Source organism: Marmota marmota, unplaced genomic scaffold, assembly GCF_001458135.2.
Source record: "Marmota marmota marmota unplaced genomic scaffold, marMar, whole genome shotgun sequence".
Lineage (NCBI taxonomy): Eukaryota > Metazoa > Chordata > Mammalia > Rodentia > Sciuridae > Marmota > Marmota marmota.
In genome coordinates this window covers 20,319,165-20,338,124 of record NW_026000153.1, presented here as the reverse complement: position 1 = coordinate 20,338,124, position 18,960 = coordinate 20,319,165, and the positions used below count along the sequence as shown (strand labels likewise).

Below are 18,960 nucleotides of genomic sequence, written 5' to 3'. Positions count from 1 at the left end.
AATGAGTTTGTCAGTTTGTACAAAGAAGTTAGTTGGAATTCTGATAAGGATTGTTCTGAATCTTTAGATCTTGGATATTGTTACCATCTTAACAATGTTAAATCTTCTGATTCATGAACATGGAATGTTTTCCCACTTATCTAGTCTTTAATTTTTCAACAGTATTTTAAAGTTTCCAGAGTACACGTTTTGAACTACTTTTAAATTTATTCCTAAGTATTTTATGATTTTTATCTTTTTGTTTTGGCTTGGTTTTTTGCATTGCTGGGGATCAAACCCAGGACCTCATGCATTTGTTATTTTATAATGCTGTTGCAAATGGAATTGTTTTCTTAATTTCAATTTTGGATTTCTCATTGCAAGTTGGTATACAGTATAATTGATTTTTGCATATTGGTCCTGAATCTTGCAACCCCAATGAACTTATTAGGTTGTGTCCATTTTGTTTTGTTTTGTTTGGGGAGGTACTGGGGATTGAACTCAGGAGCACTCAATCACTGAGCCACATCCTCAGCCCTATTTTGTATTTTATTTGGAAACAGGGTCTCACTGAGTTGCTTAGCACCTAGCTTTTGCTGAGGCTGGTGTTGAACATGCAATCCTCCTACCTCAGCCTCCTGGGGTTACAGGTGTGCACTACCCAGCCTGCCCAATTATTTTTAATTCTATCCCCACTCCCCCATACTTTAAGTCTCTGATACTCCTTCTCAGGGGAGTGCAGCTTTATGTATGCCCACAGTCACCCTAGGATGACCAGTACTGGTAGGACTCTCTTCCTTTTTGTCTGACCACACCTAGCTATTAAACTCCACTAATTGCCACTGACACACACCACTGATTGCTTTAATGCTTTCAACAATCCTCTGAGGCCTAAGTTCCTCTACAAGCTTATCCACACTGTCTTGTTAGATGGGATAATTTCTGAGGTCAGTGTTTGATATTTTCTCTAACCCCAGGGCACTCAGTTTTCTTATTCCTCAATTTTCTCCAGTGAACTGTCATCCTGTAGTCCAGGCTGTTTTCAATGGATCCACAAATCACCTTTCAATGGTCTTTCACCACAACCTCTGCTGCTCTTGAGAGTGATTCCCCATCCTCTGTTACAAGTGAAGTCAGTGCATTTGGGAAGAGATCAGAAGCTGTCATACAACCTGCTTCTCTTCCCCCAGAGAGAATCTTTAAGCTCAGTGGCAAACTTCTGCATGACACCTACTCTAGGAGCTGAGTTCTCAGTGAAGGAGGCAGCAGTCTCTACTGGAATGTAACCACCACCCCACTAGCTGGGCTCCATCCCAGGGCCTTCTACATGCTAGGTAAACATTCTGTCATTGAGCTACACTCCCATGTCCAATTTTTCTCATTTAACATATTGGTGTTATGAATTAACTTGATGGATTTTCAAGTGTTGAACCAGCCTTGCATACCTGGAATAAATTCTACTTGGTCATGGTGTATATTCTTTTTATTCATTGCTAAATTTGATTTGCTAGTAATGCATTGAGAATTTTTGTTCCTAAATTTGTGAGATTCTGGTCTAGAGTTTTTGAGGGGTACATGTCAGGATACTGCTTGCCTTGTTTGTTTTTGGTACTGGGATTGAACCCAGGGGTGCTGTACCCCTGAGCTACATCCTCTTTTTTTTTTTTTTTTAAACAGCCCTTTTTAGTATATGTTGGGACTGGTTTTCTCTAAGTTGCCCAGGCTGGCTTTGAACTTAAAATTCTCCTGCCTTACCCTCCTGAACAGCTGGGATTATAGGCATGAATAATTATGCTGGGCTATTGTTTGCCTTAAAAAGACGAATTAGGAATTGTTTCCTCCTCTTCTGTTTTCTGAAAGAGATTGTTTAAATTGGTTTTAATTCCAATTTAAATTTTTGGTATAATTTTCTAGTGGAAACAACCTAGCTCCTCCGACCCAATCACACCCCCCCCTTTTTTTCAGGGCAGGGGTTTGAACCCAGGGACTCATGCATGTTGATTTATTTTGAGGAGATTTGAAATTACAAATTCAATTCTTTGATAGTTATGGGACATTAGCTACCTATCTCATCTATTTTGAGTTTTGGGAATTTGTGATTTTCAAATAATCAGTTCATTACTTACAAATTGTTGAATTTATATACATCAAATTGTTTGTAGCATTCCCCTTGGTATCCTTAAAATGTTTGTAGGTTTCATAGCACTAGCCCCATTTCACTCCTGATATTGGTCATTTGTGTCTTTATTTTTGTTTGTCTTGCAAGAGTTTTAACCAATTTTATATTTTTTCAAAGAACCATGTTTTTATTTCATTGATTCCTTTTATCATCTTCCTGTTTTATATTCATTGATTTCTGTCTTTATTTTACTATTTCCCTTCCTTCTGCTGTGTTGGTTTATTTTGCTCTTCTTTCCTACTTTCTTTTTTCTATTTTTTGTTTGGTTTGGTTTTTTTGGCAGTTTTGGAGATTGAACCCAAGGCCTTGTGCACACTAGACAATTGCATTACCACTGAGCTACATCCTTAGCCCCCCTTTTCCTGATTTCTTGATATAGGAAATCAAATTGTTGGCATGAGACATTTCTTCTCTTATAATTGCTGCAAATATTCTTCCCTGCACTGCTTTGGCTTCATAGTACATATTTTGATATTTTGTGGTTTTATTTTCATTTAGTTCCATGCCAAAAAAATTTTTTTTCCTTGAATAATTCCTCTGGCCCATGAATTATTTAGAAGTGTGTTATTGAATTCTCAAGTGTTTAGGGATCTTCCTGTTGTCTTTCTCTTAGTTGATTTCAAGTTTGAGTTCACTGGTACAAGTATATGCTCCATTTTGTTTGTTTAGGTTGGGTTTTTAGTCTTTGCAGTACTAAGGATACTCTACCACTGAGCTACATCCCTGGCCCTTTGTATTGTTTTTATTTAGAGGCAGGGTCTGGCTAAATTTCTGAGGCTGGCCTTGAACTTGTGATCATCTGGCCTCAGTCTCTTGTATCACTGGGAATGTCCAGCACACCTAGTGATAGTTTCTTTTTGTTGTGGGATCTCCCTTACTAGTTCCCTACCCCCTCTCCCTGTGCCAGGAGCCTCTGGGTAGAGTTGGGGAGGAAAGCAGCATGTTTTCCAACATGCCTCCTTGCCATGCTCAGCTGGTGGTGTCAGCAGGCCTTCACTCTGTATGGGAATGAAGAAATCTACCTGGTTCTCCTGTTGGTAGATTGAGGTAAGGAAATGCCAGGCCTAGGTCGTCTACTGGGAAGACGCTCTACTAGCTATGCTGTTCACCTGATCCCTCACCCGCTCCCCTTCATTTCATCTTTAAGGATTCTACTTTGGCTTTCTCTTTTATGCCCTGGATTTATAGTTTTCCAGGGCATTTATAGGGAATTTGATTTCTAAGAATCCATGACATTTTCATGATAGGCATGTGTCAGAGCAGCAAGCTTAGAATTCAGCTAAGAAAACAGGAGAGCATTCACAGGAGGAGGAGATGGAAATGAAGGTCCTTACGTAAAAGATGTAAAGGAAAGGCGGAAGAAAGTTGCACACCAGCGGGAAAAATGGATGGACTGACAGCAACTAAGAGGAATGCAGGGTAGATGTGCAACGCTGGGCCTTGAGGCAGGTTCTGAGGAGTCGGGGATAGACCTGACTTCCTGAGCTTTGTGATAGAATCAGAAGAATGAGGAAGTTGGAGGCTCCCTCCCTGCTTGCCACAATGGCTGCTCTTGATTTTTTTCTACCCCAGTTCAGAAATGACAATGTGCCATTCATCGGTCTCTCAGTGCCTGGCACCGTGCGGGGAAGTGGGGTGGTGAATCTAGGCGGTGCAGCGGCCTGAGTGGAAGCAATCGCGCATTTCAGAAAAACCAAGGGGCGGGGCAGGCTTCATCCTTGGAGGTGTGGCAGGGGCAGCTGCCAGGAATGGAAGGAGGAGCTTTTCTTTTCTTTTCCTCCCCAAGCCTAGAGAACTGAGGGGTGAAGGGGTGGGAGCAGATCATCACGCTGCCAGGAAACCCAGAGACCCAGCTTGGCCCAGGAGCTCGTCTGGATCCACCTTCCCCGCTGCGCTCTCTTAAGCTCCATCTCTGGTTGCCACAGAGACTGGAGGCGGTTGCCATGGAGACCGACGACTGCAAGGACCAACCAATCACTCCAAAGCTGCGGCTCCAACTCATCTTTTGGATGCAGGCATCAAGCCGGGCGGGGTTCCCTCCCCACTCCGGGCCTCCTGTGCCCTTCGCCTAGTCAGAGAAGGGTGGGCTGTCTCTGACAGTATCTCCCTGAGGCTCCTCCCCGGTCCCTGAAACCTTGGTTCTAGAGACGCCTCCGCCTATTCCCAGCTAAGGGGTGATGCCACCGGGGAGGTGTCCAGACCCCGAATGTCTTCGAATCCCTCCCTGGTAAAGGGAGGGGGATGCTGCGGGAAAGGCTGGGCGGGGCGCAGGCTCCCCACGCCTGCTCGGATTCGTACACCACAGGAGGAAGACCTCAACCGGTTGGGTAGGGAGGGAGCACCCCCCACCCGCGACATCGCGCTCCGCAGTGCCTGGCTCGCCCGCGCACGCTCACTCAGGCCGCTGGGCGGGCGGGGCTGCGCTGACGTCATCCACACTCCGCTCCCCCTCCCCGCCAGCTGAGGGGCGGTGGCCGCTCAGGCTACGCCGGGCGACTGTACGGACAGACGGACCGAGGGACAGAGGGACAGGCGGGCGCACGTCGAGGCCATGCCCGGGGAGGCTGCCTGCGCCGAGTTACCGCTGCCTGAGGCTAGTGGGCCTGGGCCCCGCACAGGTGAGACCGCGGCCCCTCTCCTCTCAGGCCCAATTCTCTATCCGGCCTATTCCCTCCTTCGTCCCTCTGCCTCGCTCGCCGGCCAGTCCTAGTCATTTCCAAGCTCTGCCCTTCCCTACACTCGAACCCTGCCCCCAACTCAGGACTTAGGGCAAGAGCGGGATGGGACTCAGGGAGTGCTCCTGCGAGCCAGAAGCGCCCTTGGCCTCTGACCCTGGGGTCTTTGGGCTCCCTGAGCTCCTGGTCCGCCGGGCTCCTCCCGCCTGTTCTGGCAGCCGCGCCCCGCTGGCGTCCCATTGTCCGTGCAGAGCTACCAGCCTCCAGGTCTGAAGGCTACGGGTTCGGGTTCGGAGGCGGGAGGCCTATGGGGTCCCTGCAGGCTGATCCGGCGCCCACCCAGACAGTCCTCAACTGCAGCCTGGGCTTCCAAGGGCTGGGGACTGGCCAGGCACAGGAGAGAGGAACAGAACTGGCTGGAGATATAGGAAGGCCAGAGGGAGAGCAACTTGGGGGAGAAACAGCAGATCTGGGTCTGGAAGGTGGGAGGCCCTGGGGAGGTGGCCTCACCAGCAACGCCCCATTGTGCAGACCACCGGATCCCTGGAAAGGCTGGGTCAACAAATGTTGGTTTAGACTATAGGTCGGTCCACTTGGCCTGGGCAGTCAGAGCCTGGATGGTTTCTGCTGGGAGGTTGGCCATGTGTGGCTTGGGCAGGGCCAAGGGCACCTTGCTGTGAACAAGAAGTCACCTGGGCTGTCGACAGTGTAGGGTCAATGGCATGGCTATGAGGTGACACAGTTATCACCTCTGCTCTTGGGAAACAGGCAGTCCAGGATGAGACTCCACAGAAACAGGATCATGTGCTGGCTCTGTTCTGGCTTGTTTGGTGACCTTGAATGAGTCACAAAAAACTTTGGCCTTTTCTTTTCCTTCCATTCTAACCTTGGCCAATTCAGCCCTTCTCCTACCCTGGAGGCATATCAGGGGTCAGTGCAGTGCAGTTTTAGAGCACCCAATTATGCCCACCAGCCACACCCACTCCCACTGTTGGATATCAGGTGTGCCACAAGGGACCTGAAGGAGCTCCCTGTTCTCTCAGGACCCCCTGGCTTATCCAGCAGCTCAGCCCTCAGTTGATGAGCTCTCAATGCCCTGAGGCTGCTGAGGGCAAATCCGGCAGCCTGGCAAAGCAGCTGCACCTTCTTAGACTTCACCACTAATCCTATTTGATCTCCACTTTGTAGGAGAGAAAGCCGAGGTGCAGGCAGTGTTGTCCTGTCACCAGTGAGCATGGTAGAGCAGTCATCCGTCGGCAAGCATCAGCCTTGGAGCCCAGCCTCTATAAGCAGCCCCTCCCCCTCTTGAGCAGGACTTGGCCTGGACTGGGGTGGGGGACTAGGAGGGCCTTCAGCAGATGCTTCAAATAGAAGCATCTTTGGCTTTGGTGGAGGTGAAAAAGGGAATGTTACAAGGCCATTAAAAAATGAGGCTTATGAGCACTTGGCACACATGGGAAAAATGCTTATGAGATAATATCTGGTGAAAACCGCAAGATTCAGAAGTGCATATGCAGAGTGACCTCAGTGATGATAAAATGCCAGTCAGCAAGAGACCAGGAGGTAGCAAACCAGCAGAGTGTTGTGGTAAGTCTTGCCAGGGGTGTTCTTTCACTTTGCTGAGTGCCCTAAGTGCTTTCTGATCCATGTTACTTCATGGTGTATATGTGAAGGGACTTTTCAGCTGGAGGTGTGTCAGCCCATGGAGGTTTCCTGAGCACCTGTAGCCTCCTCATGGGGGCTCCTTGGGACCCAGAGAAGGGCTACAGGGCAGGACCTAGCTCCCAGTCCCAAGGGAGAATTTGGCACTCATCATGGAATGGCTGCTACTCTGGGGAGCACTGGACCAGGGGCTCCACTAGCCCTCCTGTAGCTGTCCTGCTCCCACTGAGTTGCATGATCACCATTATTTCCCACCACTGCCTTTCTAGATGGATGCTCCAATTCAATTTCTGTGGTAAACACCTGTCTCCATTCTTCAGAAACTTGACTGCATTCAGAACCCCTGGTTTCCCTCCTCCCATATGCCACAGGGAGCAGCCCAGGCACAGGGCCCTGAGGGGACAGGTTGACCTCAAGTGTTGGCAGCAATATAGGAGAGAGATGGGCCAAAGAGGCAAAGCCCGTATTTTACAGTAGGCATATGTGAGACCTGTAATGTTCCAGAGCTGTGCAGTGTGGGAGGGCCCACGCTCCTGCCATGGGAAGGCACTGTCCAGCAGATTCTGATTGCTATCCACTCCAGCTAAGCCCAGCTAAATCATACTGATTAACTAGAAAGGAATCAGCAATCTAGTCTCAAAAAAAAAAAAAAAATGGAAATGCTAGTTGCATCTTTGCTAAAGTGTCCCCAAGAAAATCATGAGTTTATAACACACACAGCAACACTGCCTGCAAGCCCCCATTCTGCAAAGCTACTGTCAGCAGTTCTGTTCTCTGTCAAAACCCCTGGAAATTTTCCCTTAAATGCAACCCACACCACCATTCTCTTCTCCCTCCTGTCTTCCCCAACCAGCTCTCCACTGGGCCTCTTTCAATGGACATCTGTTTCCCGTCCCATGCTCAGCTCTTCACCTCACTTGGTCTGGAGATGTGTCTGGGTGCTTCACGTTCTTCTCTGTCTCCACAGAGCTCTCCTGTGATGCAGCTGCTGCCACCATCCTGAGAGAGGACCGGCGGGAGCCCCATGCCCTGATCCCAGAGCCCAGCTCCCTGACCCTCACGTTCCTGCCCAGCAAGCCAGGTGCCCGGCCCCAGCCTGAGGGAGCCAGCTGGGATGCAGTGCCTGGTGGGGCCCCTTCAGCCTGGGCAGACCCAGCGGAAGGCAGCCCAAACCCAACACTCCTCTCCGAGGGCCCCCTCCCACAGGCTTTGCCTGATGAGGGTCAGCCCCCTGAGGCTCTGCTCACTAAGGGCCCTCTCCCTGCCACCCTGGAGCCCCGGATTGTGATGGGCGAGGAGACATGCCAGGCACCCCAGTCACCCAGGGCAGGCCTACCAGTGCTCAGGGATCAGGAGGGTGGGCTCACCGACCTGTACCCACCTTCCGAGCTGTATTCTCAGGGTGATCCTCCTGTGCCTTCCCCTCCCCCAGACCCTGATTCCTACTTCACCCCTCCCTCCACTCCCACCAAGACAACCTACATCCTGCTTCCCAGCCATGGGCCCCATAGGGACACCTGGGACCCAGAGGATGAGCTGTTGGACTCTCCACCTGCCTCGCCCTCAGGCTCATACATCACGGCAGATGGGGACAGCTGGACCTCATCACCATCCTGTTCCCTCAGCCTACTGGCCCCAGCTGAAGGGCTGGACTTCCCCTCAGACTGGGGCCTCTCCCCACAGGGGTCTGTAGCAGATGAACAAGAGCCCCATCCCACTGTGCCTCCCGAATCCCTGTCTTCTGAGTCTAGTCTTTCAGCAGACAGTAGCTCTTCCTGGGACCAGGAGGGCCACTTCTTCGACCTGGACTTCCTAGCCAATGACCCAATGATCCCTGCAGCCCTCCTGCCCTTCCAGGGCAGCCTCATCTTCCAGGTGGAGGCAGTGGAGGTGACACCACTGCCCCCAGAAGAGGAGGAGGTGGCAGCTAATGTTCCTGCTCCAGATGGGGACCTGGCCGGAGAGGGTGAGGAGGATAGCACATCTGCCTCCTTCCTGCAGTCACTATCTGACCTGTCCATCATTGAGGGCATGGATGAGGCCTTTGCCTTTCGGGATGACACCTCTGCGGCCTCCTCTGACTCGGACTCAGCCTCCTATGCAGGGGCAGATGATGACAGGCTGTATAGTGGGGAACCCCATGCCCAGCCCAGTGCCCTGCTGCAGGACAGTGCCCAGAAGACAGAGCAGGAGCATAGAAGGGGGACTGCTTTCTGGAGCCCAGAGGCCATCAGAACAGTAACCAACCCTCAGGTCTCAGAGGGAGAGGCTCATCTCGCCCACAGCCAGGAATCAACTTCAGAAATGGAAGAAGGCCTTGCTTTAAGCCAAGAGTCTGAAACTACTGTGACCCCTCATGCTCTGCAGGCAGCCCTAGGCCTTCAGATGGAGGCGGTTTCCAGGGTGCCCCCTCAGGTTGGTGAAGAAGAAGCTGACTCTACCACTGGACAAGCACCTGCCACCAGGGCACTGCCTCAGCTTTCCAAGGAGGTGATGAGTGCTACCTTAGGTCAGGAGCCCATCATTGTAGAACCACAACCAGTTCTTCAAGAAGCAGCAAGTCCCACCTTGTACACAGAGCCTCCTGAGAACTCAAAGGAAGAGGACCGAGGTCTCCCCTCAGGCCTGGAGACTGTAGTTGCAGCCACACAGGGGCTCCAGCAGGCTGAAGGGGGTGTCATTCTACTCGAGGACTCTCCTGAGGCAGCACTTTCACCCCTTCAGGAAGCAGATCCCACTTCAGGCCTAGAGCCTATGGCTGGGGCCACACCAGAGCCCCAGCAGCCTGAAGAGATTGTCACCGTACCCCAAATGCTTCCACCCCTGCAAGATGCAGATTCCACATGGGGCTTAGAGACCGTGGCTGGGGCCATAACAGAGCCCCAGCAGGCTGAAGGGAGGGTCACCATACCCCAGGACCCCCCTGAGACAGAACTTCCACCACTGCAAGATGCAGATCCTACCTTGGGCCTAGAGCCTATAGCGGCAGCCACACCAGGGCCTCAGCAGGCTGAAGAGAGTATCACTATACCCCAGGACTCCCCTGAAACAGAACTTCCACCCCTGCAACATGCGGATACCACCTTAGGCCTGGAATCTGTGGCTGGGGCCATAATAGAGCCCCAACAGGCTGAAGAGTGTGTCACCGTACCCCAGAACTACACTGAGACAGAACTTCCACCTGGGCAAGATGCAGATGCCACCTCAGGCCTGGAATCTGTGGCTGGGGCCATAACAGAGCCCCAACAGACTGAAGAGTGTGTCACCATACCCCAGGACTCCCCTGAGACAGAACTTCCACCCCTGCAAGATGCAGGTCCCACCTCGGGCCTAGAGCCTGTGGCTGCAACCACACCAGGGCCCCAGCAGGCTGAAGAGAGTGTCACTGTACCCCAGGACTCCACTGAGACAGCATTTCCACCCCTGCAAGATACAGATCCCACCTTGGGCCTAGAACCTCTGGCTGAAGCCACACCAGGGCTTCAGCAGGCTGAAGAGTGTGTCACCATACTCCAGGACTCCCCTGAGACAGAACTTCCACCCCTGCAACATGCAGGTCCCACCTCAGGACTGGAATCTGTGGCTGGGGCCATAATAGAGCCCCAGCAGGTTGAAGAGAGTGTCACCGTACCCCAGGACTCCCCTGAGACAGCATTTCCACCCTTGCAAGATACAAATCCCACCTTGGGCCTAGAACCTCTGGCTGAAGCCACACAAGGGCTTCAGCAGGCTGAAGAGTGTGTCACCATACTCCAGGACTCCCATGAGACAGAACTTCCACCCCTGCAAGATGCAGATCCCACCTCAGGCCTAGAGCCTGTGGCTATACCTACACCAGGGCCCCAGCAGGCTGAAGAGAGTGTCACCATATTCCAGGACTCGCCTGAGACAGAACTTCCACCCCTGCAAGATGCAGATCCCACCTCAGGCCTAGAGCCTGTGGCTACAGCCACACCAGGGCCCCAGCAGGCTGAAGAGAGTGTCACCATACTCCAGGACTCCCCTGAGACAAAATTTCCACCCCTGCAAGATGCAGATCCCACCTCAAGCCTAGAGCTCGAGGCTGCAGCCACACCAGGGCCTCAGCAGACTGAAGAGAATGTCACCATACCCCAAGACTCCCCTGAGGCAGCACTTCCACCTGGGCAAGATGCAGATCCCACCTCAGGTCTGGAGCTTATGGCTGGGGCCAAACCAGAGCCCCAACAGGCTGAAGAGAGTATCACCATACCACAGAGCTCCCCTGAGAGAGCACTTCCACCCTTGCAAGATGCAGGACTCACCTTAGCCTCGGAGCCCATGGCTGGAGACACCCATGGGGTCCCAGGGAATAAGCTCATGGCTTCTGTGACCCAGCAGGAATTAGGTCTGGCCTTAGAACTAAGGCCAGAGCCTGGGGAGCATGATACAGGCCCTGATGGAGACCCAGAGCCTTCAGCCTTGAACCAGACCCAAAAGGAGGGCCCAGAACCAACTGCAAAGACTGGAACTCCTTGGGCCCCAAGGGAAGAGGCAGGTCCCACCTTAGGCATGGAGGCCCCTGGTCCCCCTGAACCTGCCTCTGGCACTGGAAAAGAAGTAGCTGTGGACCTTTCAGCACCTGAGGGGGAAATATGTCTTGAAGCCTGTGTGTACGTGGGTGATGGGGCCAAGACCTACTCGCCTCCAAAGGAGGCCCTGGGGGCTAAGAGCAAGAGGGGTGTAGGCCCCAAGCCACCAGCACAGGAAGGTGGGCCTGCATCAGTGCCCCAAGGTGTGAGAGAGGCTCCCAAGGCATGTCCTACTGCCTGCCCGGAGGTCACACAGGCACAGACCCTGAGCCCAGCCAAGAAAGGAAGGGGTCTGAGCAGCAAGGCCACCCTGGAACCCAGACTTCCCTTAGCTGTGGCCAAAGAGGCCAGGCTAAGTTCAGGCCCAAAGTCCCCAGCAAAGGCTGCATCCAGGCTGGACAGGGACTTCCCTAAAGAGCTTACCCCTTCTGTATCACCTTCCCAGTGGTTGGAGCCTTCGCTAGGCCTAGGCAATGGAAAGCAGCCCCAGAGAGCACCTGGTATGCTCAAATCCTCCCCACTACAACTCCCAGAAAACCCTGCCAGGGGCCGGCCTAGTACACCTCAAAACAGGCTCTCAGACCCTGACCCCTCTGATCCTGGTGTTCTTGCTGGGGAAGCCCCACTGGCCCTGGGACCCCCTAACTCTCGCTTGTGCCAGAACCTGCAGGAAGACTCTGTGGAGGGTGAGGAGCCACCAACCTCTCGGGGCCTTCACGTGTCTCGGGCAGTAGCCCAGGGGGCCACTGCTGCTGCTGCTGCCTCAGGAAACACCCAGCCTCTGGGGACAGGGCAGCAGATCAGCCTCTCCCGCCACCACCCACTCCTCATCCCCAAGGCGGCCCCCACTGATGCCAAAGACCTGGCCAAAGACCCGGCCTCTCAGATCTTGCCACCCAGCCAAGTGCCTCCTCCCTCTGGGACCCAGAGCCCATCGAGCCCTCAAGGACTCCCAGCCCTAGAACAGCAAGAGGACGAGGACAGCCTGGAAGAAGGTGAGGGGGAATGTAGGGGTGGGAGCCCCAGGCTAGGGCAGTTAGTCCTCTCCAGGGTAAGCACTGCCGTCCTAGGCTAGAGGACCTCTGCAGTGGTGTGATGATATGTCCAGACCCCCAGCTCCAATTCATGATGAAGTAGGGCCAGGGGCCCATCTAGGGGAGTCATTCTCACACCTCTCTTCCCTTCCCCAGACTCACCTCGGGCCCTGGGCTCAGGCCAGCACTCGGATAGTCACGGGGAGTCGTCAGCAGAGTTGGACGAGCAGGACATCTCAGCGCCTCAGATGGTGCAGTGCCCATCCCAGGTGCCCAGTCTGGGGGAGAGGTTGGCCCTTAGGTGGGCCCTACACTCCCACCCACAGGTGCTCAGCCCTCACCTTTCCACAGGCCCCAACAGGCAGCAGTGAGGAGACCATCGCCAAAGCCAAGCAGAGTCGCAGTGAAAAGAAGGCTCGAAAAGTAGGCTGGGAGCTCCCCTTCTGACCCCAGTACTAGCACCATCTGCACAGGGGGACATCTTTACCAAGATGGGTCATACCCCATAACTAATGAAATAGTATCCATAGGGAAGACCTGTGGGTCAAATCTAATAACCCATGCACCTTCCCCTAAAGAGTTTGGGCTGGAATGGCATGGTGGTCATATGGATGAAGGTCAGCTTCCTCCAGAGGCTAGTACACACAGGGAAGGACTGGTCACTCAGGGTCATGGGGAAGTTGGGGTGAGGTGTTTGCCTGCCAGGCACTGTGCTACCTGCCTTTTCTGGTTGGGCCTATAGCAGGTCTGAACCATCTCTACCCTCTGCCTCAGGCAATGTCGAAACTGGGCTTGCGGCAGATTCAGGGAGTCACCAGGATCACTATCCAGAAGTCCAAGAACATCCTCTTTGTCATCGCCAAGCCTGATGTCTTCAAGAGCCCCGCCTCAGACACCTATGTGGTCTTTGGCGAGGCCAAGGTTTGTCCTAGCTGTGGCTGTGGCAGTGGTGATGACCAGGGAAACAGGGATGAGGCAGATAGACAGGGAGTGTGCAGGCCCTACTGACACAGCTGTTCCATGCTACAGATTGAGGACCTATCCCAGCAAGTGCACAAAGCTGCAGCAGAGAAGTTCAAGGTGCCCTCGGAGTCCTCAGCCCCGGTCCCTGAGTCGGCACCTGGACCCCGGGTGAGGCCAGAGTGTGAGGAAGAGGAAGAAGAGGAGGACGAGGAGGAGGTGAGGCTAAAGGGCTCCAAGACTCTGTGTGGAGGGCTTCTGCCTAAGGCCTTGTGTCAGGAGAGCCCTGGCCCAGAGGCCTCAAGCAGCTTATCATCTCCCTACTTCACCCCACCAGGTGGACGAGGCAGGCTTAGAGCTACGTGACATTGAGCTGGTGATGGCCCAGGCCAATGTGTCCAGGGCCAAGGCTGTGCGGGCCCTAAGGGACAACCACAGTGACATCGTCAATGCCATCATGGTGAGTAAGCATTGGCCCCACCCCCACCTCCCAGCTGTCCCTGGAGGCCTCGGGTGAGGTCCTGATTTGGCTCTACATCATGACCCTCTCCTTCCACATTTTTCCACAGGAACTGACAATGTAGCTGCTGACCAGAAGCTGGGTACATCCTGCCCCATCCCCCAGCTCTGCTGTCCAATAAATTGGTGTCCCATCATCACCCTCTGGTGTCCCCTCAATACCCTCTGGCAACTTCTCAATATCCTCTGAAGTCCCCACATTGCCCTGCCATCTCATCATCCTTTGATGTCACCTCACCACCATGCCACCTCACTGTCCTTTAGTGTCCTCAGAAGACCCTCTGGTGTCCTATCATTATGGAATCCTCTCAGTGCCCCTACTGCCCTCTGAAATCCTCTCAAACCCTGGCATCACCTAACTGCCATCTGGGACCTCCTCAGTGTTCTCTGGTGTAGTCTCAATACCCTCTGGCATTCCATCAATACCCTCTGGTAACCCCCAATGCTCTCTGGCATCACCTAAATGTCCCTCAGCATCCTTTCATCACTCTCATGTCCCCTCACTGTCCTTTGGCATTCCCTCAGATCCAGCTAGGGGTAAGAGTGGCCATCTGCTCCACATTCTCCATTCTCTGCTAAGAGATCAGTGACTCAGTCAGTGTTGGCCATTTCTGGAATGTGTGCCCTGGAGAGGCAAGCATGTGGTTCTTGTGACTCCACATCAAAGACTCTGCAAGGCCATGCTCTATGTGTACATGGGGGACACTGACAATCACTGGGGCACAGGGTGGGCTGTGGAAGGCAGATAGGAGCTAGAGGACAAAGTCTGCGTTTTCAGCCTCCCCTCATTATTCCAGAGCAGGATTATTTGCATTCAAAGCTAGAGACAGCTCCAATACCCTCTGGTTTTCCCAGCCTGGACTGTGGTCCCATGACCAGCTCTGGAACAGCCATGGTAGAGGGAAAATTCTCCCTACAAAACACTATCCAGGGTTGTTCTCTCCTGAAGAGACAATACCACATGGACCTGTCTGCCTTACTCCGGAAGGCACCTATAAGACCCTCCAGACCCTCTGGCTAGGCCTGGACACAAGTGGGATATCCATGGAGCTCCATTTATGGATACCTCAGAGGCCTGATATGCAACCCTTTTGACCAGCAGGGCACACCACTCCCTACAGTGGGCAGTGGGGAAATATCACACCTCCTCATCCCAGGAACTTTCTGGATGTGTCCTGAGGGTTCTCAGCAGAATCGAGGCTTTGATGGAGGGAGAGACCCAGAACAACCTGACTTCACGTCACCTCTCTCCCCTCCCTGGATTCTAAGGAAGGTTTGAAGTGGCGTAAAGGGCAGAGGTCAGACTAATGCCAATACAAACTGGGAGAAGATCACACTGGGGATGGACATGATGAACATGGAGAGGGTAGGTGCGTAAAGGGCCCGTGATAGCTTATCTGAAGCTCCCAGCACTCCCAGATAGCACTTCTGATCAGCAAGGTGCCAGGGCAAGCAGCCAGAGAAGTCAGTTCCTTGAGGAATCTATGCGAGTGATGAAAAGATCAAAGCACCTTTGCTGATCATACAATGCACATTGCTTCTGCTGCCCATGGTCACTGCCCCTGACACCCATAAGAGAACCCAGTAGATCTTCTGGCCTCACACCCACAAAGCAAAACCCAAATCACAAGTGCCTGCTGCCTCCACTGCCCCAGCCCTGACACCACTGTGCCCATCTCTGGGTATTATGGGCAGACGTGGGCAAAGGGACAGAGGCCAGAATGGACCCCCCTCCTAGCAACATGGTTTTCACCCAACTGGATCAGAAACATGTTTGGTAACCAGAGATTAAATTATTCACATTGCAGTAAACATTTTTAAGGTCTCTGAGAGTTAACAACAGGAACATCATGTGCAAAATTGACAGCTGTCCAGGGCCAGGCTATCAGGACTGGCTCTCCTTGCCAGCTTGGCCTGGCCCTCCCAGAGCAGGAGGTGCAGGGTATGGCTGAGCCCCAGAGGATGAGGCACAGAGCCTTCCGCCCTGGATCAGGGCATGTCCTGCGGCAGCTCTGTGCTCTTTCACAGTAGAGGACCTGGCCGCCCAGGGCCACCTGTGCCTGCAGCCGCTCGCCAGCTCCTAGCCAGCAGGAAGGGCTAATACTCAGGTCAACTCCTGGGGAGGCCTGGGATGGTAGGGATGGGTGCTCCACTGCCCATCACACTGAATCCTGGTCCATGCTGCAGCCCAACGCCTCGATGTCACTACTGATGTCTGAGATCATGCGGTCCCATTCATCCCCCTCTGAGGGTGCTGACCGGTCATCGGGACTGCCTGTGGCCCTGTTCCCATTGGTGGTAGAGGTGGATGTGGTGCTCAGGGCCCGCCGGTGCCTGCCAAAGCTGTCAGTGATGATGCCACGGCCGTCTTTCACACCAATGGTCTCTAGGAAGTTCTCGAAGTGCTGGCTGTCCTTCTCTGGGATGAAGGGCCTCAGACCTGCCAACACATAACCCCAACACCATACCCACAGTAAGGCTCAGGGTCCAAACAGGAACACAGCTGCCCCTCGTCCATGGCCCGAGGACCCTGATACCACACAAACCGTTCCCTGGATCCAGATGGTTTGGCTAAAATCCCACTTCTGAAAAGCACCCCAGCTGTAGAAACTTGCCATCTGTCACATCTGCCCTCCCTGGCCTTGAGGAACAGCACAGGCCAGGGGCCCACGACCTCCTCTCATTCTCTATGGGTCCTCAGAGCCCCCATTTCACAAGTAAGAAAATGAAACCCAGAGTAGTCAGTCTTCTGCTCTGCTGGCACTGGCAACAGAGGCCAAAACCATGATGTTAAAGCCAAAGGCCCAGCCCAAGGTGACTGCCCCAACTCAGCAGTCTGTCTTCCTAATCAAGAATCCCCTGAACTCCTCTGTTTTGAGCAGGCTGGGCCCATCCAGAGAGGACAAGAGTCCCACACACACAGGGGTAAGGTGCTGCTGCACCAGCTTGTCATACAGACAGCTGCCACCCCCACCTTCCAGAGCTGGAGCTCCTAGAGCTCTAACTACTGTGCTGTGAAGGCCCTATAATTAAGGCTTCCCAAAGAAGGCAAGTGAGGTGGCAGAGGGGAGGCCTGGAGGATGGGAAATTGCCCTCCCAGTGGGCTCCAAGCAGCATGCCACCATGGCTCAGCTCCTAATCCATTTGAAAAGAGGTGCCTACCTAAGGGCAGCCTCTAAAGGAACATCCTGAGTTACACATGGGCCCATCTGAGCCCTGCTGGGGAACTGACCCAGGGAGGCCTCAGCAGAAAGCAGGAGCTCAGACTAGATTCCAGCGGGCCCAGTCTCCCATAAGCAGGGAGCCCTGGGGGGACAGCCAATGTCGTCCAGGCTGTTAGAAAGGGAAATAAATCTACCTCTTTAGTTTACTGGGAGCACAGGTCCAGGACTTAGTAGCCCTTAACAAGCAACCACTGACTGTGTTCAGAGTGATGGCAGAGGGAAAACCACAGCTGAATCATTGATCCCTCAAGGTCTGCGCCTCAGGTATCCAAGGTAGGTCTGACTACCAAGCCTGCCAGTCACTCAAATCTAACATGCTGAACTCTTCAGAGTCTTATAAAAGGGTGATCTTCACCTGGGATGGCATCTTCACCTCTTTACTTGGCAAACTCCCACATACCCATCAATTACTCAAGTGTCACCTCCTTGAAGAACAACCCTGACTCCTCTCTTGAACTGTAGAATTCTATTCAGTACTAGTCCCAGTCCCAGGGCAACCTCTCCTGCTTCCTGGCAGGGCCCACTCAGCTCAGCTCAGCTCAGCTCAGGGTTCTCAGGAGATGGAGAGCTGTGGGTGGGCCCCCAGAAAGCTCTAGAAAGAGATCTTCCAACTAATTGTGGCAGATCCTGAGACCTCAGGGTGCTCTTCTGCCAACCGTCATTGTTAATGGAACCTGCACCTTTACTTCAAGGTATAGGTATACATTTCCAGAGGGAACCGGACGCCCTCTGGGGCTCCCCACTCACCAAGCAGCAGGAACTTGCGACTGTCTCCATAGAGCTGCCGTAGGCTAATACAAAACTCATGAATGGAGGCCCCATTGCGGTACTCATGCAGCAGCGCAGCAAACTGCTGGATCTCCTGCGACGACAGCTTAGTGCGCAGCTGTAGGAACAGAGAAGAACAGGTGTGAGAACAGATATGGGTGGGTAGGAGGGCATGGCAGCTGGGCCCTCACCCTGTCACAGCCATGGACTTGGGTGGATCACCTGCAGCAAACAGGGCTGGGAACCTGGGGGCCAGGCCCATGCTGAGGACCAGTCACGTCTAGGTTAACATCTTCACTCCCTGTGGGGTCAGAATGCCCACAGTGAATCCCTATCCCATCATCCCAGGCATGGTAGCCTCCAGAGGAAAAATGAGGTGCCCTGGCAGCTCCACTTTCCTGAACCTGAGTACCCTCATTGGGGCAAGGAGGGAGGGCAGTGCCAGTTCTTCATAGAGCATCAATGAAACAAATCAACAGGGAAGGGCTGGGGTTGTGGCTCAGCAGTAGAGCGCTCACCTAGCACGTGCGAGGCCATGGGTTCGATCCTTAGCATCACATAAAAATAAATAAAATAAAGGTATTGGAAAATAAATATTTTTTTAAAAAATCAACAGGGTTGGAAAGGAAGCTGGCACCTGTCAGGGTCAGGGCTGATGCCCTCAGGGCACAAATGCATGCAATGAGGAAGTCTTGAGTTTTTAGTGACAAAACTATGAGAGATGTAGAGGGAAAGCATCTAGCCCCAAGCCCTGTAGGAGCCACTATTTACTCTCAGGACTTGGTACCAGCATGGTCCAGTCCTTATGGCTCAGACCCACCAACACAGGGTCCCATACTGTCCCTGGGAAAAGGCAGCAATGTCAGCAAAAATGATGAGGCAAGTGTACACAAGTATCCACTCACATGCCTATGCTCTATGAGGGAAGAAAGCCTGGCCCCTCTCAGGCACTCCCTTACAGGTATGGCCTACCGTCTGCATGTAGTCCTGTAGCAGCTCTGTGGCACTGGTACTCAACTCACTCTCACTGACAGTCTTGCCGTGGGGTGATGCCTGCATGCAGAAGGACAAGGGCGGCAGGCCACTAGCATCCACAGAGTCAGAGAAGCAGCTGCAAAGGAACATGGTGTGTGGGCAAGCAGCTTGCCATCCCTGCATACTACACATTTCAGGGACCCAGTCAGGATGAAGTGTGCACCAGTCCCCATCCTTGAGCAGAAGTGTATGCAAATGATAGTAACAGGGATGATGGATGAAATGACAAGAAGAAAGTTGGCTGAGCATGGCCACGTGCACCAACCAGCAGAGGTAGTCAGCTTGGCCTGGTCCTGAGGCTCCTCAGAGGTGTGGCTCTTGATGGCCTCTGAGCAAAGGGAGGGAATTCATGGGACCAGTAAATGGACAGCGTCG

At 53.1% G+C, this 18,960-nt stretch overlaps 2 protein-coding genes across 18 annotated transcripts in view; one reads left to right on the top strand and one right to left on the bottom strand.

Moving 5' to 3' along the window:
- Positions 1–4,278: 4,278 nt before the first annotated feature.
- Positions 4,279–13,698, top strand: Nacad (NAC alpha domain containing). Of its 8 annotated transcripts, XM_048786562.1 has the most exons (10): positions 4,619–4,776; positions 7,463–9,811; positions 9,932–9,984; positions 10,345–12,040; positions 12,236–12,348; positions 12,431–12,502; positions 12,854–13,000; positions 13,109–13,258; positions 13,377–13,499; positions 13,609–13,698. In XM_048786562.1, exons 1-10 carry the CDS (start codon positions 4,710–4,712, stop codon positions 13,621–13,623), a joined length of 4,785 nt encoding a protein of 1,594 aa, XP_048642519.1. In that variant the 5' UTR covers positions 4,619–4,709; the 3' UTR covers positions 13,624–13,698. The 8 variants fall into 8 exon arrangements, with proteins under 8 accessions (XP_015345779.1, XP_048642519.1, XP_048642516.1 ...); XM_048786559.1 differs by having other exon boundaries at positions 9,932–12,040; XM_048786561.1 differs by having other exon boundaries at positions 7,463–9,984.
- A 1,633-nt stretch (positions 13,699–15,331) lies between these two features.
- The window catches only part of Ccm2 (CCM2 scaffold protein), a 63,563-nt gene continuing 59,934 nt past the window's right edge, over positions 15,332–18,960 (bottom strand). For all 10 annotated transcript variants that reach the window (XM_048786565.1, XM_048786567.1, XM_048786571.1 and 7 more), the window contains 3 exons: positions 18,523–18,661; positions 17,530–17,668; positions 15,332–15,998 (listed from right to left, as the gene is read on the bottom strand). In XM_048786565.1, coding sequence (XP_048642522.1) covers positions 15,718–15,998; positions 17,530–17,668; positions 18,523–18,661 — 559 coding nt within the window. In that variant the 3' untranslated portion in view covers positions 15,332–15,717. The remainder of the gene's footprint in view (positions 15,999–17,529; positions 17,669–18,522; positions 18,662–18,960) is intronic.